The 22322-nt window shown below is 45.4% G+C and overlaps 1 protein-coding gene across 2 annotated transcripts in view; it reads right to left on the bottom strand.

The window, feature by feature from the left end:
- Positions 1-2167: 2167 nt before the first annotated feature.
- The window catches only part of LOC308302159 (storkhead-box protein 2-like), a gene marked incomplete at its 5' end in the record, with an annotated part of 96285 nt that continues 76130 nt past the window's right edge, over positions 2168-22322 (bottom strand). The window contains 6 exons of one of the 2 annotated variants that reach the window (XM_080746382.1): positions 2168-7400; positions 10023-10800; positions 11115-11883; positions 14347-14658; positions 17187-17519; positions 18705-19006. In XM_080746382.1, the coding sequence (XP_080602508.1) occupies positions 7181-7400; positions 10023-10800; positions 11115-11883; positions 14347-14658; positions 17187-17519; positions 18705-19006 (2714 nt within the window). In that variant the 3' untranslated portion in view covers positions 2168-7180. Of the gene's footprint in view, positions 7401-10022; positions 10801-11114; positions 11884-14319; positions 14659-17186; positions 17520-18704; positions 19007-22322 lie in introns of both variants that reach the window. The other variant, XM_080746383.1, reaches the window with a different exon arrangement.

Below are 22322 nucleotides of genomic sequence, written 5' to 3'. Positions count from 1 at the left end.
CATTCAGTCCGAGTGTATCAAAGGGTGCGTTCGGAAATGCGCACCAGGTGTGTGCTCAGTGTAGTGAGTGCCTAAACCTAACCCTAATCCTAAAGGCCTCTCCATACTTCGACCGAAATGTTCGGTGAGTTGTGTTTTCCGACGTGCAAATTTCCGAACCCTGGTTCGGCCCAATGCTTTTCAGAAGTCCCGAGGGATATAATTTTATGGTAGAAAAGGACCTTTTGACCGAAAAAGTCGAAGTATGGAGAGGCCTTAACCCTAACCTCAGTAAAACTATGCCTAAAACTAACCCTAACCAGACCCGGTGCGCATTTCCGAACGCACCCTTTGATACACTCGGACTGAAAGACCTGCAGAAAACACTCTCCCGATTTGTCAGCCAGATCGTTCTGTCCCACTTGTTTCTCAACATAGGGTCTGGGGGACCCAAAAGGCCCTGAGGCCGGGGCTTCCAGAAGGTCCCAAGCTAAATGATTGATTGTTAGAAGAAACCAAATGGACCCTTTAACAGATAGGCATACAACTGTCTGACCTACTCACCGTTCTTCTTCGTTTCATGTCTTCGGAACATGTTGAAAGTTCTCCTGTTTCTTCACACTTTCTTTGGTTATTGAAAGAGAATTACAAGTTAGAAATTAGTCATTTAGCAGACGCTGTTAATCCATGGCAATTTACAATAAGCAAGGTAATAAATCAATACATCAACATTAATACAAAAAAGGCAGGGAAATAGTAACCTAAGAAAAACGTAGGTAGACCAAGCACCTGTTAAGTAAAAACAAATACAAAATGCTATCTAAATCAGGGACGTGCTGGGCCCCTGATTCAGCCCGGGAAAAAGAGTTGGAGAGGCCCTCATTGCACGAGAGATCTCTCTCTATAGCGCTGCTGCTACTCAAAGATTTGCCATTTCAGATCATGACAAGTGACAAGCCAGTGGGGCCAATTACATGAATTAGGCCTATATATTTCATTGTTGTTGGGTGGAAACCTTGTATGTCCAAAACCGTTTGTTTTGTATTTATCATTGAAAAAATGATTAAAACTAGTGAAAACAGCCGATCTACGAGCACACAACGCCTCGCGGTGCGAGGCGTTGTGTGCTTGTAGATCTGCTGTTTTCACTACTTTTGGGCAAATAGTTTAATTTTTACTTTTGTGCAAACGGTTTAATTTTTTCCCAATGGCCAGCACGTCCCTGATCTAAATGACATGTAAGGTCATTGATGGTAGGAGAGTGCTACGGTAAGTGCTATGGGCCGAGGTGGAGTCTGAAGAGGTGAGTCTTCAGACCACAGTGGAGGAGTGAGTCTGCTGCTCCAGGCCTAGAAGGTCATCTTTTAACTTCTTTAGAAATTAAGGGATATTTCACAAAAAAAAACGAAAAAAAAAAAAAAAAAAAAAAACTTTTGGTCATTTTATCGTCTAATCAGGCATTTATGAACACCCTGAACAGATTTTAATTAGCTTAATTCAATATTTAGTTATTTGATGTAAATGTTATCAGGCCTTCCAGGCCCAGGGCCTCTCCCCATACACACCCATTGTAAGAGCAGATATACAAGCTCATAGCGTGGCACCCAGTGCCACGCTGCGAGCTTTGAGATCTGCTATTTTTAAAAAGTTGTGAAAATGTGTGCAAATCTTTCAATATATGTATTTTTTAAGCGAACATTTGTAACTCAAATGTTGGTTCTGGGGGGGTCCCTGGAACTAAATATTTCAGATGGGAAACATACAGGTATATGTTATACGATTTTTCAAAAATAGCAGATCTAGAAGCTTGTATATCTGCTGTTTGTCAATAGTTAAAGCACAAATAATGCGTAATAATAACGTGTTCCCAGTCTAAATGGGTTAAAAGAACATTCATGGGGGGCCCGCAGTGAATCCTCGTACCCAGGGCCCAGAATTTGGTGCGACGCCCCTGGCAACCAAACTAATAAAAAACAACAACAACAACAACAACAACAACAACAACAGTAGGGCCTACGTCAGTTTGACGGCGACAGAAAGAAGAGCACACGACCGCGGCGACTTTTTATAACCAAACATTTGTTATTTTTATTATCTTAAAAAGTAACAACAATGGCCCCTAGTGGCGGGGTTTGATAATAACACGTATTATTACACTACAACAGTAACAGTAACACCAGTAGAACTACCCGGCCGTGGAGGGATCTTTCTCATATTATAGACATTTAAAAAAAAAATCCCTCTTCTTTATGCTTTTTAAATTATTTGACTAATAGCCATGAACAGATAAACATCATTTACAACTTTATGACTCTTTAACTCGTCATCACCGTTAGAAACAATGTTATTGTTTGAAACCTCTTTTTTTTCTGGGTTTTTTTTCCTCGTTTTTATTTGAAATCGTAAACCAACCCGCCGATGTTTGAGGGAAGACATTGCATGAACTGTGTGTGTGTGAGCGTGGAAGGAAACGTGTGCGTGCGTGTGTGTAGGTGTGTGTGCGTGTGTGTGTGCGTGTGTGTGTGTGTGTGTGTGTGTGTGTGTGTGTGTGTGTGTGTGTGTGCGTGTGCATTTGTGCGTGTGCGTGAGAGAGAGGGCTGGAACCCACCAGCAATCCCACCAGGCATGAGGGAACAGGTGCGAGGGGTTCTCAAACTGAGGTCCAGGGACCCCGCAGGAGAAAAAAGAAATGTGAATAATCGTTTAAATAACTTAAAAAGGAGTGGTCAAAAATGGTGGTTTAAAATATGGATTTTAAGTCCTTTGTTCTGTAGTGGTTCAAAAATGTAAAATAGTGAGTGAGATATAACGAAATAAAGAAGGCTTCTTCGTTCCAACGTAGTTATTATTAAAGTCTCAAGCTCTCGTTGATACCTTCCATTGGTCCAATATTCATAAAACTATTATTTTATTATTATTATTATGGTTTTGCCTTTTAATCGGAATCTGGAGTAGCGGTGGGGTGTGTGTGTGTGTGTGTGTGTGTGTGTGTGTGTGTGTGTGTGTGTGTGTGTGTGTGTGTGTGTGTGTGTGCGCGCGCGTGTACATAGACATTCACAGTCTAGAGGCTGATGACAGTGTGCGTGTGCGTGTGTGTGGACTGGAGGTAGTTGGAGGTGACAATGACACTGAGACAATAGTTGCGTGTTTTTGTACCGTCGTGTTATGTACCATCGTTGAGCTCTCGCCAGCCAATAGGAACGTCCCCATTCAAATGACTGACGCTCTCGCCCAGCCAATAGGAACGTCCCCATTCAAATGACTGACGCTGTCGCCAACCAATAGGAGCGTCCCGATTCAAACCAGCTACTCAGAGTAGTGGAGTTTGAGTACTGTGTCCACCGCGTCGTGTTCCGGGGATGTTGACCGCATGTTGACCGCATGTTGATGGCGCACCGTGTTGTGAGCTTGTCGATCTGCTTATTTTCAGCGGAGACATAGTGGGATTCAAGTGGTTAATTTCACTCATATGTCACATTATACGCGTCAGTCAGTGGTATTCCAATAGTGCAGCGCAGGGCCTGGTTCCCCCCTTTGGGGACACCTGCTGGACATATCAAGTATTTCATCCGTTCAAAGTTAATACAGTCTTTGTGTTAGAAATGTTCTTTAAGCAGGGGATGGAAAAACAAAAAAAGACACAAAATTAATGGTGGGAAACGGAAACTGTTGCAGGCCAGGGCCAATAAAACACAGTGAAATATCCAACGTTATGATTTAAAGCCATACTGTGTCACATTTTCAATTAACCAAAAAGGTTATTGTTTGATAGAACCATTCCGCATGAATGTTATCATTGTATTACTATATATTTTTTTTTTCTTTTTCTCTAAACACAAAATGTTTTATTTGCGAGTGTCTTCCCCGCGGTGCTCGCGCCAAAATGACACAGGCACTTTGCTTTCCAAAATATTCCCTTGGCACTAGGACCCTGCAGCATTTCATCACCAATGTGGTTTCATTTCAAACTGAATTCTGGGAACTGTAGTTTCTATCAGTCCAAATGATAGATTATAAGACAGACAGATGCTGTTGTAATGAGCTACCAGTAGGCGTCGCCAAAGTGAAGGTTAACACAGTACGACTTTAAACTCTTTGAGAGTGTGCAAATGGAACGGGGTCCATTTGGTCACGTACGGGTCACCCCGTACGGGTCCATTTGGACAAACAAAAGGCTAAAATGAACACTGAGGAGTTTACTGCGTTTGGCACCGGCTTTAAACCCACGACCTCGGCTAACGCCTGTTAGCACCAGGAAGTGAGGAATGGCTGAACTCAAAGCGGACATAGCGAATGTGAAGGAAGGTCAAATAAACCAAGGAGGGAGTTTTTAGTAAAAAAACAAACAAACAAACAAACAAACAAAACAATCCCGAGAAACTAAAAAACCTACAACAAAAACACATCCCTGCGTACTGGACTAACACTGGTGTGGCATGGATCGGTTCGGTTCGGTTCGGTTTGGTGTGTGTCAAATCTCGGAGGTCCTGGCCAGCTAGGGGGCGCTCACACAAGCACGCACGCTTCAGAACGGCTGCCGGGGTTGTGGGCGTTTTGACCACAGACCAGTGGTTTTCAACCTACCAGATGTTCTCAACCAAATTATGTTGGCCGTTTCCCAGATGATTTAAAGGGATATTTCACTTTAAAAAAAACTTTTGGTCATTTTATCATCTAATCAGGCTTTTATGAACACCCTGAACAGTTTTTAATTAGCTTGATGCAATATTTAGATATTTGATGTAAATGTTATAAGGCCCTCCAGGCCCAGGGCCTCTCCCCACACACACCCATTGTAACTTCAAACTTCATTTTAAACATGATAGATTCATTAAAATTATTACCATTATTCTGGTGACTCATATTACCTTCCTAATACGTGAGCAGGCTGTGTTTTTTTTGATGGTTAAAATGGAGTTTTAAGTTACAATGGGTGTGTGTGTGGAGAAAAGCCCATAATGTGTTTCCCTGTTGAAAGTGGAATATCCCTTTAAATATTTGTTTAAAATGTTATAAATGAAAAACGAACGGTTTTGGACATACAGGGTTTTCACCCGACAGCGGCGGCGATACGCATCGGGGGGACCGAGGGAAATCTGCATCACTTCCACGTGCGTCACAGAAATGCTAGCCAATCAGAGGCAGGTGGGGGCGGGTCTTTTTACGTACGCAGCCTGTAAGAACAGCGGAGCCGCGCAGCATGGCGACATCGCGGCTGTGTGAGCACGTGCCTTTGAGCCTGCTCTCTGTGGAGTCTCCTCTAGAGGGCGTCGGAAGCAAACCCACCACCAACGGCTCCGCTTGTAGATCTGCTATTTTTGGAAATTCATGATTTTCTTTGCAAGTCTTTGCATATATCTTTTTAAAAGCGAACATTTTTAACTCAAACATTTGCTTCTGGGGGGGGGGGGGGGGGGGGGGGGTCCCTGGAACAACATATTTTGAGATGGGGGTCCGCGGCCAAATGCATGTAATTTTGGGGGTCCTTGACACGAAAAGGTTTGACAACCACTGATTTAGAAGAAGGATTTAGAAGACATTCATAGAATCGGGTCAAACATTATTCAAAGACTTGCACAAATGTTCACGATAAAAAAAAATAGAAGATCTACAAGCTCACAGTGCGGCACTCGGTGCTGCACTGTGAGCTTGCATATCTGCGATTTTGTCTATAGTCTAAAGCGACACAGATTTGCGTTAAATATTAGATTGTTGAGACTGACGCTGGGTTCTTGGTTGACCTGTGGTCCTACAGCAGATTACTGAGACACTAAAGCCCCCTTTCCACTGACATGGCCCCACACCACTCCACACCGCCCACCTGTGCCAGGTTCTCCACTACAAGGACCTGGGTAGAGTGGTGTGAAAGTGGTACTAAAGAGTAACCAATCTAAAGTAGGTCTGAGCTAGGCCAAACAGGGCCAAACATTTCATAAAGACTGATCATTCAATGACTTTTCATTTAGACTACCAGGATATAGTTGTAATACATGATAATAGATTCTATTGTGTTATAACCACTATTATAATCTATTATAGTTATCATAGTAATACATTAATATGTTACAGTGTATTATAATCACAGTTATAATCCATTATAGTGTATTATAATTAGTTGTAATACAAATTTATATTGTATTATAATCACAGCTAAAAGGGTCAATTTGTACTTTTGTGTAATGGAAAATGTCGATATTTTTATGTGGTGCGGTGTGGTGTGGTGTAGTGAGGTGCTAAAGCTGCAACCGAAAAGGGGCTTATGCTGTCTCTATGCATTTGATGCATTGCCTGCTGTTTAGTGCGCGTACTGTAACTGTCTCTGGATTAAGAGCGTCCGCTAAATGGGAATAAACTGAATCCAGGCTAGGAAAATGAAATGAGACTGGTTGGTTTAGGGGCACGGCTGACAGGGGGTCCGGACGGACAGGTGGTGGATTTGTTTATGTTTTAATAATACTTGTCAATAATAAATGAGCGGCGTTTAGTTTTTTAGGGCTCGCATTTTTTGTTTGCAATATCAGGAGACGCCACTAGAGAGAGACACTGAGCTGGAGCAGCTGGAATGGGAGTGGAAATAACATGACCTGAGATTACAGATCACACACACGTACACGCACGCACACACATACGCACGCACGCACGCACACACACACACAGTCATATTAACCATGTGAAACGACATAACAGCAGTATGTAAACTAGAGGTTGCAGAATGAAATTGTGGGAGAGTGTGTGTGTGTGTGTGTGTGTGTGTGTGTGTGTGTGTGTGTGTGTGTGTGTGTGTGTGTGTGTGTGTGTGTGTGTGTGTGTGTGTGTGTGTGTGTGTGCGTGCGTGCGTGCGTGCGTGCGTGTGCAACAGAGCTGTTCCTCGGGTGGTCTGGATTTATGTGTGTGTGTGATTGTGTGTGTTTGTGTTTGTGTGTAGTGTGTACCCTTTCAGTGTGTGTGTGTGTGTGTGTGTGTGTGTGTGTGTGTGTGTGTGTGTGTGTGTGTGTGTGCGCGTGTGCGCGCGCGGGCGGGCGCGTGAACAGTGTCTGTGTTTTAAAACAGCTGTAGTTCATCAGCGGGACTGCGGGCGGCTCCACTGAGCCGGTTTTTCAGTCTGACAGGTCGACGCTGCAGTAACAGTCCTTATATGGTGGGCGGGGGGGGGGGCGGGGCCTGTGTCCAATAAGTCTCTTTAGCCCCTCCCCTCCCCCTCCTAGACGCTGGTGATCGACGCCAGACAGGCGCCCGCTTTCTGCAGCTTGTCGGGGTTTGGCGCGGCGGGCAGCGGCGGCTCGGGGACGGCGCGGAAGGAGAAGGGGGGCGGGCCGGTGCCCGGGGCTCCGCCCCCCAGGTGGCCCGGGCTCAGAGCCAGGTTCTGACGGCGGTTCGACTCCACGATGGACGAGGTGTTGGACGCCAGGCTCTCCCTGGTCCTAGAGGGAGACACGTTAAACACATTTAATGCAGTGTTAAAAAGACCCATTACGCAGAGTTAAAAACCAGTAAGACTCCCTAATCGGTACACAACCTTTAGAAGGCAATAGTAGCCAATCAGGAGGGAATATGGGAAATGGGACAGATCCATGTTGATGACATGACTGTAGAGATACTAGTAGGAGCAGTGTCCAAAAATGTGTTTTGCAAGAATTGGCCTCTTGGTGGCGCTAGAAGAGGGGCATGTGAGAAATGAGGGGTGGAGGTTGTGGTTTGGCAGCCAAGGAGTGTGTGCGCAAAGTTTGGCATGGATGGGGGCAGAGATATGAGTAGGGCAAAAGTGTGACGTGTCGTGTGACGTGTGACAGACTGACTGACAGCTGGTGGAGGTTTTGATAGTACCGTAACTGTGACCTGACTCAAAAATATTGATATGCGATAAAATGTGTGTTTAGTGTTGGTTGTAACGGAGTTATAACTAACTGCGTTACATACAGTAACAGCGTTAGGTTTGGGGGTAACCGAGTAACCTAACAAGTTAGTTTAGCAATTTAGTAGTTTCGTTACCAAAATAATGGTGTTACTTAGTTACATTTAAGACCTATAATTCCCTGTTCTTTCTGTTGCCACAAAGGAAAAAAGAATCCATCTGACACATTTACACTGTTTCCTGAATGAATGAGCTCTTCTCTGTCAGAGGACACATGCATGCAACGTCCAGGGCTTGGGAGAAGACAGAGAGGTTGCCCTTTAGTAAGGCTGTGGAAGTATTAACACCATGTTTGGATTTACTGGTGAAAGGAGGAGATCCATGCCATGGTGAAGCCAGGCACAGCTCCACAACACTCTGAACTCTGGATGTAATGTTTACCAAACGTCCTCGCAGGTGGGTTTTAATTGTCAGTAACAGAAATGTAAACTAACAAGTTACTTTTCTCAGTGGGTAACGCAGTAACGTAGCGGATTACTTTTGAGAGGCAATAACGCTGTAACTTGATGAGTTACTTTAAAAAGTAAGTGCCTCCTCCATACCTCCAAAACCTGATCAACCCCACCCGTTCGCTCAGATCAGCCAACACAGGGATGCTGACAGAACCCTCGCTAAAAAGCCCAGGACAAAAATCCACTCGTCCTAGACAATTTGCCCTCCTGGGGGCGAGTTTAGAAACTATACGCTTGCTAAGGGAAACCACGCCCCGCACTCATTTTTGAAGCTTGTGATTGGCTGAACCGGAGGTAGGGAGCGCTCCATTGTAGTCACTTGGACCGCGGCAGAGGTGCACCTAAACCTATCCTTAACTCTAAACCTAATCCTAACCCCAACCCCAACCCCAACCCTAACCCTAACCTTAACCTTAACCAACCTTAACCTTAACCCTAACTCTAACCCTAACCCTAACCCTAACCTAACCTCTTAACCTCACTAAAACTAACCTGCCGACGCTGGTGAGTAGCTAACCTGCCGACGCTGTTGAAAACGAGCGCTTCTTCCCTTAGCAAGCGTAGAGTTTCTAAACTCGCCTCCTGGGGGGGTCCCCAGGAGATTAGCATAATGTGCAACATTGTTTTCTCACTCAACAGTAAACAATCTATAGAGGGTATCTGCACATTTCTAAAGTGACAGTTTTAAGGACTTTTTAATACCTCTAAACTGTAAACTCTAAAATGACAAATTACATTTTGGCCAAATTATCAAATATTAGAGGCAGAAATTGTGAAAATAGCCGATCTACGCGCTCACAACTACAGACTCACTCCCTAGCTTCCACCGTGGACTGAAGACTCACCTCTTCAGACTCATAGCACTACTGAAACACTCAATGACCATACATGAAGCTAGTTAGCATTTGTTATGTTTTTTACTGATTAGGTGCGTGGTTTACCTATGTTATTGTTTTTCTAGATTGATATTCCTATGCACTTGTTATATTGTTGTTGATGTACTGACATATTGTTTATTATAGTGACGTATTACCTGCTTATTGTAAGTCACTTTGGATTAAAAGCGTCTGCTAAATGCCTAAACTGTAAACTGTAACGATACCCAACGCTGAGTGTGTGTATGTACTAGGGCATTCACGAATAGTGATTTTTAGTATTCGAATTATTCGACCTCAAAGTATTCGAATAGTCGAATATTCGACAGGACTGGATAAACTGTTACTAAATATTAAGTAAGCAAGAGGCGAACATTGTGAAAATAGCCGATCTACATGCTCACAACGCCTAGCGTTGCGAGGCGTTGTGAGCATGTAGATCTGCTATTTTCACAATATTTATCTGCGGAACCGAGTCACATTAAATGTAATACCTAAAATTCCAAGTGCTTGTCAGGGTGGGGTTCCCCAGTTCAAATATGTTTATTTTGGGGGTCACGGCCTAAAAAGGTTTGAGAACCCCTGGAATAGAACATTAACAAATTCATCCACCAGGGGCATTGACAACTCATTCTCATGACTTCCTATCTTATTTTTTAAAGAGAAAACAATAAAATAAAAACAATAAGCGAATATTCGACTTCGGTGAACAATGTCGAATAGTGACTTTGATATTAGAATATTCGAAAATTCGAATATTTGGTGAATGCCCTAGTATGTACATGTGTGTGCGCTTGCCCTCACCGCGGCGAGTTGAACCCGCTGTCCACGGTGACAGAGCTGCTGTCCATGCTGTCCAGGCGGGCCGAGTGCGCCCCCTGTTGGCTGTGGTGGTGTCCTGCGTGGTGGTGGTGGTGGTGGTCGGGCAGGCTGTTCTCCTTGGAGGCCGAGGCCTTGGAGGAGGAGGAGGGGAAGGTCAGGTTCCTCTCGAACCTCCGCTGCAGGTCGCGCTCCTTCTCGCGCTCCAGCAGCCACTGCATGGTGCCGCCCGCGCCCACGCCGCCCATCATGCCCCCCATGCCCACCCCGCCGCCGGACCCGGGGCCGAGCCCGCCGCCCATGCCGCCGCCCGTCTTCCCGTCCGCCCCGCGCTTCGTCCCCTCGTCCAGCTCCTCGTCGTCCGACACGTTGTAGTAGTCGAAGGACGACGACGCCTCGGCCGCGCCGCCGCTGCTGCTGCCGGTGGCGGCGTCGTCCTGCGGCGGCGGCTGCTGGGGCGGCGGCATCAACACGGAGGCCACCAGGGGCTTGGGGGCGGAGTCCTGGAAGGGGGCGGGGTCCAGCAGCAGCATGGCGTCGCAGGAGGACGAGGAGAGGGCTGAGGCGGAGGGCGGCGGGGCCAGGCCGCCGCCGCCGCCGCTCCCGGAGCAGGGCTTCCTCAGCGAGCTGTAGCCCGGCAGGGAGCAGGGCATGCTGGGAGGCAGGGAGCAAGGCATGCTGGGAGGGGGCTTGAACAGCGTGTCCTTGCTGAAGATCTCCTTGCGTTGTTGTTGTTGCTTCTCCTGCGCCGATCCGCCTCCTCCTGCAGGGGGCAGCAAAAACAACGGCATCGTTATGGTTAGTTAGGGTTCAATGTTGTTGTTTTTTACACCCTTGGTTAACCGCTTAACCCTGTAAGGCCCACTGTTGCAATATTACAAATATTCTATCCAAAAGAAGGTTTAAATGATTTTATTTTTGGAACCCTAACCCTAACCCTATTTTTCAATAGCTAAAGCATTCCCCCCCTTGTGACGCACCTGCCAGACAGAGCCAGATGTTGAAGCCCTAAAAACTAAAGTGAAAATTAAAAACAAAAAAAGGCATTAAAAGGAAATAAGTGTAAAGTACAATCACCTTGGCTGGCGTGCGGCAGCCGGCCATTGGAGAGCAGGGCGGGGGGGTGGGGGTCCAGGGGCATGGGGGGCAGACTGCCCCCCCCTTTCCCCCCCTCGTCCTTGTAGTCCACCGCCGGGGGACGCGGCGTCTGTCTGTCCGTCTGTCTGTCTGTTTGCCGCTCGTCATGGCCGGCGCCGCCTCCTCCTTTCCTACCCAGAGTTCCCGGCGGCGCCGCTACTCCCGCGTGATTACCGGTGTCGGCCGACAGGAGCGAGGAGAGCGGCAGCGGCATCTCGCCGCCGCGCTCCCCGGGGAAGTAGTCTGTGTCGTCGGCCAGCAGGGGGAGCGGCAGGGCAGACGAGGAGGCGGACGACGCTCCTGGGGCGGCGGACGAGGCGGCAACGCCGCGGTGGGGGGGCTTGGGGGAGTACGCCGGCAGCACGCTGTCCCTGCTCTTGCACTTCCTCTCCAAGCTCCTCCCCCCACCGCCGCCGCCGTGGTGGGAGGAGTCTCCTCCTCCCGCGGCCAGCTTATTGGACGAGGACGACGTGGGGGGCGTGGCGGCAAGCCGCGAGTAGTGCGAGGAGGAGCCCTGATTGGCTGCTGCTGCCGCCGCGGCTCGCAGTGTGCCGTCGTCCGTGTAGTAGCGGCCGCCGCCGCGGTCCTCGTAGTAGTCGGGCGGGCCGGCCAGGCCCACGCCGCCCCCTAGTGGGCCTTTGGAGTTGTCCATGGAGCGGGAGCGCTCCTTGGCCTTGTCCCCCGAACGCTCCCCTCTCGATTTCCTCTCCTGTCGGGGTCAGAGACACAGTTAATACAAGACTTCCTGTTTCCTGTTGTAGAAACACTGTTAATAAAATACTTCCTGTTTCCTGTTGTAGAGACACAGTTAATACAAGACTTCCTGTTTCCTGTTGGAATCAGAGACAATAATACAATACTTCCTGTTTCCTGTTGGGTTCAGAGTAGTCTCGCGTGGCCAGACTGTTGCCTCCGCGATTTTGTCAAATGCTCCCGACATACAGTCTGGCAAACCGGGGAAGAAACGATGAGTGCGAGATAAAGCGGATATGACGCAACCGCTCCCTTGGTGCAGTAACAATAACATGTCCTACTGGAAGCGTTATGTCTCCTTTCAACATTTCTGGGGGCTTTATTTCGTCTTTCTCTGGTGTTATTGGTGTTACCTCCATGATGTTTTAAAGTGTTTTCTTAAACTATACACTCATAACAATAATAGGCAGCTCGAATGACTTTGTCTGAGCTATTGTGTTTCTGTTACGTTTCCAATGGGACTACAGTTCAGTGCAGCAGTGGCTACTTCCGATACTCGCCGTTCGGGAGCTGCTGTTCCAGACTCTATATAGCATTCAGAGATTGTGGAATAGTTGTCTGGCTACGCGAGACTAGGTTCAGAGACAATAATACAAGACTTCCTGTTTCCTGTTGGAATCAGAGAAACTAATACACGACTTCCTGTTTCCTGTTGTAGAAACACAGTTAATAAAATACTTCCTGTTTCCTGTTGTAGAGACACAGTTAATACAAGACTTCCTCTGCTGTTGTAGAGACACAGCTAGTCTCGCGTAGCCAGACAACTATTCCACAATCTCCGAATGCTATATAGAGTCTGGAACTACAATTCCCGAACAGCAAGTATCGGAAGTAGTCACTGCTGCACTGAACTCTAGTCCCATTGGAAACATAACAGAAGCACACTAGCACAGACAGAGTCATTATAATGAACTGCAGTCCCATTGGAAACATAACAGAAGCACACTAGCACAGCCAAAGTCATTATAATGAACTGTAGTTCCATTTGGAAACAACAGAAGCACACTAGCGCAGACAGAGTCATTCTAATGAACTGCAGTCCCAATGGAAACATAACAGAAGCACACTAGCACAGACAGGGTCATTCTAATGAACTGTAGTCCCATTGGAAACATAACAGAAACACACTAGCACAGACAGAGTCATTATAACGAACTGTAGTCCCATTGGAAACATAAGAGAAACACATCATTCGAGCGGCATATTCTTGTTATGCGTGTAGTTTAAGAAAACATTTCTGAAGTGTCCACATTCACAGTTTGAAGTTACAATGGGTGTGTATGGGGGCCCCCTCCTGGAGGAGGAGGACTGATAACATTTACATCAAATATCTAAATATTTAATCAAGCAAATTAAAAACTGTCCAGGGTGTTCATAAAAGCCTGATTAGACGATAAAAGGACCAAAGGTTTATAGGGATTACCATTGTAAACCCTAAAGTTATTTATAAAGAAAAACTTTTATTATTATGGAAAAGCTCATACCCACATAGCAGCTAAATCTGGATGACAATAAACATGTGTATGGATCGAATATGGTTCTTAACATGAGACTGATCTAACACATAAGTGTTGTTTCCCTATTTTATAAGTGTTGTTTCCCTATTTTTTGGCCAAACAATTATGTGACTTTATAAACACACACTGGCTGGTGTTGCTTCACTCGGTTGTCACTTACTGGTTACTTTGGTACCGGCGCCATCTGCTGGGCGCGGATGTGTAATGACTAGACCTCAATTATAAGACAACCCAATATTTTGAGGATATGTTTTCTAGAATAAAATGTCGTCCTATATTCGGGCCAATACGGTAATTGTATACCTGGCAGTGGATGTGTTGGAAGTAAAATGTTTAGGTGTGTGTGTGTGTGTGTGTGTGTGTGTGTGTGTGTGTGTGTGTGTGTGTGTGGTGTGTGTGTGTGTGTGTGTGTGTGACCGGTGCATCTTGGAGTGGTGTGGGTTAGGGCAGTGGTTCTCAACCTGTGGGTCGGGGACCCCCAGGGGGGTCTCCACATTATTTTGGGGGGTCCCCAGATGATTAACTTAATGTGCAACATTGTTTTCTCGCTCAATATAGAGGGATCTGCACATTTCTAAAGTGACAATGTAAGGACTTTTTAAGACCTCTAAAATGACAAATTAAACATTGGCCAAATTGTCAAAATTTAGTAGAGGCAGAAATTGTGAAAATAGCCGTTCTACATGCTCACAATGTGGATGTAGATCTGCTATTTTCACAATAGAACCGTGTCATACAAAATGTAATGCCTCAACTCTTAGTGCTCGTCAGGGTGGGGGGGGGTCCCCAGTTAAAATATGATTATTTTGGGGGGGGTCGCGGCCTGAAAAGGTGGAGAACCACTGTGGTTAGTGTAATATAATAACAACATTAACCTGTGTGTGGGAGTGGGAGCGGTGCACCTTGGGGTGGTGGGCCGAGGGCCCGTGGCTGGGCTCGGGGAAGGGCATCTCGGTGCGCCGCTTGGCCAGCTCCCCGGACACGTCCCACTCGGGGGTCTGGGGCAGGTGGGCCGAGGCGTCCAGGATGTTGGGGTTGCTGTGGGCCAGGTGCATGCGCGCCCGCTGCCGCTCCGCCGCCACCGCGTGCTCCCGCGGCGAGCGCGCCAGCGACGACGAGTACGCCCGGTAGTCCCTGTCGCCCGGCGTCGTCGCCAGCTCGTCGCCCGGCTCGCCGCCGGTCCCCCCTCCTCCTCCTCGCCCCGAGGAGCGCGCCTTAGAGAGAGAGAGAGACATAGATAGCTTTATTATCCCAACGGGGGAAAAGCAGTTGCCCAGTGCCAGCACAGTAGTTAAAGATTTACATTTACAAAGTTACAGAGAAGTATGAAAAATAGAAAAAGTACACAGATCAGCCAGCACAGGGATGCTGACAGAACCTTCGCAAAAAACCCCAGGAGAAAAATCCATTCGTCCTAGACACTTTGCCCACCTGGCTCCCAAACTGTGGAATAAACTCCCTGTCGCACTTAGAACTACAGACTCACTCCCTAGCTTCCATTAGAGCTACAGTCTCACTCCCTAGCTTCCATTAGAACTATAGACTCACTCCCTAGTTTCTGCCGTGGACTGAAGACTCACCTCTTCAGACTCCACCTAAACCCATAGCACTACTGTAACACCCCCCTTTCCCTCAAAGACCATACATGAAGCTAGATTACATTTTTAGGTTTTAGAAAAATTAGGTGCGTGGTCTACCTATGTTACAGTTTTTCTAGATTGATATTCCTAATATGCATTTGTTGTATTGTTGTTGATGTATTGACATATTATCTTGCTTATTATCTTGCTTATTGTATTGATGTATTACCTGCTTAATATTGTAAGTCGCTCTGAATTAAAAGCGTCTGCTAAATGCCTAATTTGTAAATTGTACTGTTGTGTACAGTCAAAAAGAGCAAGGCACAATAAAAAGAACAATATATACATAAAGTGTCAAAAACAGTCAACTCTTGTCACACACAAATAGCAACACTTAAAGCACAACTTAACAATGCAGCGCCAAACAAAAGTGTTCATAACAGTCAGTGCTAGTCAGTGCTACACAAGTATCTCACCGCCTTGTCAACACAGCAATAATACTCTATACCAGGGGTGTCGAACTCATTTTGGGGTGAGGGCCGCATTGGATGAAAGGCGACTTGATGAGGGCCGAACCAGTCGCGGATCGGATGGCATGCACATTCGCGCACATGTTCGCTCTGTTTTTCTTCCTGTCGTCTCAGCCACTGCTGTAGCAAGCAGTATAGCAGTATATCATTTTACAAATTGTGTTTATTAAGTAAAATAGCTACTTTCATTATTGATATTACAGTTGCAGTTAGGTACGAGAGATGCTATTTGTTTAAAGGATTACTCACGCCATGGAGACTTGAGTTCAATAATATATTTTTATTTTATTTGTCGCATTACTAAGACAAAAATGTGATAATAGTACACTTCCCCCCATTGATTCCGGATGGGGACCCAAATGCATTTGGGTCCCCATCCGGAATCAATAGGCATGCATTTATTGTAATCAAATTTCTGTTTTAGGAATGAGTCTCCATTGGCTCCATGGCATTTTGGGGGTGAACTACTCCTTTAAGAAGTGCCAATAAGAATAAACCATTTGATAATAGAATAATTCAATTCCTGATATATAATTTGTAAATGGCTAAAAAATATATTATTGATCCAGGACAATAATTATTTTTATTGTATTTTATAATAAAAATAATAAAAGTAATGAACAATAATGGCATATTCAGAAAATATCTGAATAATAAAACTTTTACATTTTATTATTATATTTTTTAAATAAGTTATTTTCTTAACAACATTAATTTCCATGTCTAATGTGTAATCTTTGAGTACAGTTCGAATATTGTAGGTATGTTCAGGTATTATTCATAGCCAGACCCCCCACCCCATTCCTAGCAATGCTGTCATCTTATCTTCAAAGAGAGAGAGAGAGCTGGTCACTTAACATTCCAATCAATCAACTCAATCACTGCCAGGTGGGAGAAACCTAGCCTGCAGTGAGACGGCATTAGTTAGGTTAATTCTTAAAACAATCATAACTCTTGACAGGAATGGGCTAGAGACTTACTTTTTTTTCCTAAATGCTCAGAAATGTATGCTCTACAAGCCTGGGGCCGGATTGAATCATCTCGCGGGCCGGATCCGGCCCGCGGGCCGTATGTTTGACATCCCTGCTCTATACTAACCAACACAACCCAATAGTGCAGGGCCAAACAAAAGTGTCCATTGTAGGGATGGGACAATAAGCGATATTATCGTTTATTGTGATAAAAAACACTCACGATAATCGTATCGTGGAGATTTAATTTATCGTGATATCGTCCCCCGTCATGCACAGGGATCAATTCACCTTTTATTTGCCAAGCTGCATAAGCGGAACCGTTTAAACCCTCTATAATTGGTAAAAGGTACTTATAATATACGTACTTGATACAGTCTTTTTTTTTCACTCAAATGTCTTTGAACATTTGCCATTTGCCAAAAAATAGCCAATCTACAAGCCGATACACAAGCTCAACGCGATGCATTGTGAGCTTGTAGATCGGCTATTTTTTGGCAAATGTTCCCCGCCCCAGGATAATGGATGTTGGAGATATTTTGATTATCGCAATAATAACGTAAATCACGAATTCTTTGGTCACAACAATCGTGATATGAAATGTTTCATATGGTTCCATCCCTAGTCCATTGGTCAGTACTAATAAATCAAACATAGAAACCTTGCTGTGCGACCGCGCCGCTTTGGTCTGGGACGGCTTGCGGTGCCGGCCGCCGCCCCCTCCGCTCCGCCGGCTCCGGGAGCTCTGATTGGCCGAGGAGGCCTTGCTGCGCTGCGCGCGCTCCTCCTCCAGGCGCTTCATGACGGCCGTGTGCCGCGCCAGGTTCTCCACGGTGAGGTCGGGGTTGATCCGCCGGATGATCTCCATCTCCACGGTGCGCGGCAGTGCGCTGGGCGCCTCCTCGTCACGCAGGGGCCACTCCACCGGCGGGAACTGGGCCGAGAAGGTGGCCAGCTGCTTGGTCTTGTCCTTCTTGAAGCTTAGCCGGAACAGCTTCAACACAGAGAGAGAGAGTTTAGTTTAGTTGGGACATATAGGGAACAGCTTCAACACAGAGAGAGAGAGAGTTTAGTTGGGACATACTGTATAGGGAACAGCTTTAACAGAGAGAGAGTTTAGTTGGGACAGTTAGGGAACAGCTTTAACAGAGAGAAAGAGTTCAAAATGATTATAGCAGGGGTCTTCCATGTTTTCAGGCCAAGGACCCCTTAGTTAAGAGAGAGATGAAGCAGGGACCCCCACAACCTTTTCATAGATTCCATAGTTTCATTGTTTGACAGCACAATCATCAGTGTATTTTGGATTCATGCCAATTTGTGTTTTCAGATATGTAACCACCAGTAGCGCTTTGGAGGCCGGACGTGACCGGACGCCGTGTGGTCGAAAAATTCCCACACGGACGCACGGACGGCACCGAACGGTGCACGACCGTGTAAACGCGTGCATACCCCCCCGCGAGAGCCGCGACAACCCCCCACCCCGCGAATCCGCGATAACTACAAGCAATACTTTAATCAGTGGCTACTACTTTGCATAACAGGTTTCTAGTGGTGAATGTGTGAGTGTCCTCAAGCCCCCTCTATTCATATGGATATATAGCCTACTACTTTAACACCTAGGTTTCCAGCTGTGACTGCATGTGCATGTGTCGATGTGTGTGTGTCCTCATACCTGGCTCCATTACTGTGGTATTTAGTGTTTGAGATTCGTTCAAGGCAAACTTTGTTTCTCTAGCCAGCGCTGTATTTTCTAAATTAATTAAAAGAAAGTAGAACATAAAATCTTAAGTAACAATGCAAATGTAATTAAGACTAGAAAACGATTGTTTTCCCACCATTAGATCTGCTGACATCCTTTCTATCTAAATAGCCTCTAGAGGCGCGTGCACGCACGTGCACGTGACGTCAATAAATGACCGTCCGCCCGGAAAAGAAAATCCCAAAGCACCACTGGTAACCACTTGAACCGTCAACTTCAATACTTGAACTTGACCTTTCACTCTGTACTTAATCTGCTCTCTTTTCCCTCTACACCAAACCTCTTTGCTGAAAATAGCCGATCTACAAGCCGATCTACAAGCCGATCTACAAGATCACAACACCTCGCATAATACCTGATGATCATGTTGTAGGGGGGGGACCCATCATTAAGTTAACATTTTGGGGTACTCTTTCTCACCTTGAGGCCGAACTTGCGGCTGGCGCTGCCGCTCCCGCCCGTCTTGTGCTCTGTCTCGGTGCTGCCCCCTCCCCCCCGGTGCTTGGTGAGAGTGTCCGTCTTGAAGGGGAAGCTCAGCGTGCTGCGCGTCTTCTCCGTGGTGGTGGCCACGGCCCCGCCCGCCTGGGTGGGCGGCGTCTGCGGCGAGGGGTGCGGCGACGGGTAGGGCGCCTCCCGGTGGTCTTTGGGGGAGCGGCGTTGCAACGTGGTGTGGTGGCTGGGTGGGTCGTCGCGGTAACTGTTGTTGTACGACGAGTCGCCGCCTGCGGAATGCGTCACAAATGTACAACGTTTAGGCATTTAGCAGACTCTCTTATGCAGAGGGACAATAAGCAAGGAAACCATGTGGTAACCGGTAGAGTCACCGAAAGATTTTTATTCTTGTATTTGTTTTACTGAGAATAAGGTTAGAAATAACTTTAGGATTACGCATATCTTTCTGAGGTTAAGATTAGGAATAGGGTTAGGTTTTGACACCGTTTTACTGAGGTTAAGGTTAGGAATAAGCTCAAAAACATTTTATTGGGGACTCATAGAATTTTTCTGGAACCCATTTGAATGTCCACGTGTGGGTCCTGGGACCCATTAAATCAAAAACCTAGCAACATCACTGCTGTACTGTCATGAAACTGTACCTTTTCCTATCCAAAACTTCTAATAAATACCTCAATCAATCAATCAATCAATCAATCAATCAATCAAAATGCATAATCCATCAGCCCAGGGCGAGTTTCTTCCCGGCGACTCTTCTGGTATTCAAACACTGCATAGAACGCAGAGAGACAGCGTAGCGTCTCAGTAAACTATAGGATCATAGAATGCAGAGAGAGCGTAGCGTCTCAGTAAACTATAGGATCATAGAATGCAGAGAGAGCGTAGCGTCTCAGTAAACTATAGGATCATAGAATGCAGAGAGACAGCGTAGCGTCTCAGTAAACTATAGGATCATAGAGTGCAGAGAGACAGCGTAGTGTCTCAGTAAACTATAGGATCATAGAATGCAGAGAGACAGTGTAGCGTCTCAGTAAACTATAGGATCATAGAATGCAGAGAGACAGCGTAGTGTCTCAGTAAACTATAGGATCATAGAATGTAGAGAGACAGTGTAGTGTCTCAGTAAACTATAGGATCATAGAATGTAGAGAGACAGCGTAGTGTCTCAGTAAACTATAGGATCATAGAATGTAGAGAGACAGTGTAGTGTCTCAGTAAACTATAGGATCATAGAATGTAGAGAGACAGCGTAGTGTCTCAGTAAACTATAGGATCATAGAACGCAGAGAGACAGCGTAGTGTCTCAGTAAACTATAGAATCATAGAACGCAGAGAGACAGCGTAGCGTCTCAGTAAACTATAGGATCATAGAATGTAGAGATACAGCGTAGTGTCTCATCTCAGTAAACTATAGGATCATAGAATGCAGAGAGACAGCGAACTATAGAATCAAAGAACGCAGAGAGACAGCGTAGCGTCTCAGTAAACTATAGGATCATAGAATGTAGAGAGACAGCGTAGCGTCTCAGTAAACTATAGGATCATAGAATGCAGAGAGACAGCGTAGTCTCTCAGTAAACTATAGGATCATAGAATGCAGAGAGACAGCGTAGCGTCTCAGTAAACTATAGGATCATAGAATGCAGAGAGACAGCGTAGCGTCTCAGTAAACTATAGGATCATAGAATGCAGAGAGACAGCGTAGCGTATCAGTAAACTATAGGATCAAAGAATGCAGAGAGACAGCGTAGCGTCTCAGTAAACTATAGGATCAAAGAATGTAGAGAGACAGCGTAGCGTCTCAGTAAACTATAGGATCATAGAATGCAGAGAGACAGCGTAGCGTCTCAGTAAACTATAGGATCAAAGAATGTAGAGAGACAGCGTAGTGTCTCGGTAAACTATGTTTGATTGATTGATTGATTGATTTCACAATTCACTGGTACAAGGTCAACTAAAAGGAGAACCTAGTAAGCTTTTCTGCTTATTTACACAGGAACCCTTTGTGCATCTCATATAACATTGAAAGACAGACGGATAGAACACAGTACTATGCATAGGATATCATCAATAACCAAAGGAAAAAAGCAGTCATATAGAAGGAAAAAAAAGAAAAGAAAAGGAAGATAATAAATAAAAAGAATAAAAGAAATAGAATATATTTACAGTGGATAAGGTGAGGTAAATATGGGCTTAGTCTATTACAAGTTTCAAGTAGCAGCCACCTGTAGGTGAATTTTCAGACTGATTTGGAAGGAAGTTAAGGATTTACTCTCCTTTAAAGGACAACTTTGTTTTTTTGCAACAAGGGTTCATATTTTAGATTGTAATCAGAGAAAATAAAAGATGAGTGTTAACATTTTTTCATTTAGTGCTTTCTATTGTTTTAGCGATTTTAGTATTTTGATTTCAGTGGGCGGGGGCATGCGTACAAGTGGCTAAATATGTCTTTTTAGACACAATAAGCCGGCAATTTCTTTTCTACTATTTACACCAGCCCCCATAAGTCACATCTACCCATGAAAGATTGCGGTGCATCTTGGGAATGGGCTTATTGTGTATAAAAAGACATATTTAGCTACTTGCATGCATGCCCCAAACCTGGGGGCATGCATGCAAATCAAAATCTTAAAATCAATAAAATGATAGAAAGAAGTAAATGAAAACATTTTAACACTCATCTTTTCTTTTCTCTAATGACTATCTAAAATATGAACACTGAACACAAAAAAACTAAGTGTCCTTTAAGGCTTTCGGTAGGGCGTTCCACATGTTAGTGGTATAGCAGGAGAACGAATTTGAACCTTTTTTAGAGTCAAATCCATCCTTGACTTTTAGGAAGTATTTAGTCAGGTACATGGGTATCTTAGTGGTGTAGTGTATCTTGTACACCAGGCCCATTGCAAGATGCTGTACTTTGAGCTACCCCACTCTTAAGCAGTGAGGTGGGCCCGAGAAGGAAGGCCAAGCAGGACCCTAATCAGTTTGTTCTGGGCTGTTTGGAGCTTTAGCTTTAAGGCAGTTGGGACATCGCGATACCATACGAGAAGGACTCCATAGTCAAGGAGGGGCAGAATAAGTGCATCTCCTAGAAACTTTTTTGATTACCATGGTAGTCATGGTATCACCTACTAGTTATCGACCTTGCTGAGTTTGTGATTGAACCCAAAGAGGATGGATTTGCCGAGGTGTATTGAAAGTTTGTTGTCATTGAGCCAGGTGCAGATCAGATTTTATTAAATGTTGAGGGCCTTTTCGACCTGCAATGTGTAACGTGCAATCACCTAGGGATGGGATAATCGTATTGTGGAGTTTAAATTCATCGTGAAATTGTCCTCCGTCATGCACTGGGAACAATTCACCTTTTATTTGCAGAGCTGCATAGCCGGTACCACTTAAACCCTCTATAAATGGTAAAAGGTACTTATAATATACATACTTGAAACAGACTTTTTTCACTCTCTATCAAATGTCTTTGCCAAAAAATAGCTGATCTACAAGCTCACAACGCGACACAATGTGAGCTTGTAGAAGTTAAGAACAGCTATTTTTTGGCAAATGTTCCACCCCAGGATAATGGATTTT

The sequence above is a fragment of the Nannobrachium achirus genome, assembly GCF_963921795.1.
Source record: "Nannobrachium achirus genome assembly, chromosome: 17".
Classification (NCBI taxonomy): Eukaryota; Metazoa; Chordata; class Actinopteri; order Myctophiformes; family Myctophidae; genus Nannobrachium; species Nannobrachium achirus.
The sequence above is the reverse complement of the archived record's forward strand: the minus strand, read 5'-3'. Positions and strand labels throughout refer to the sequence as shown.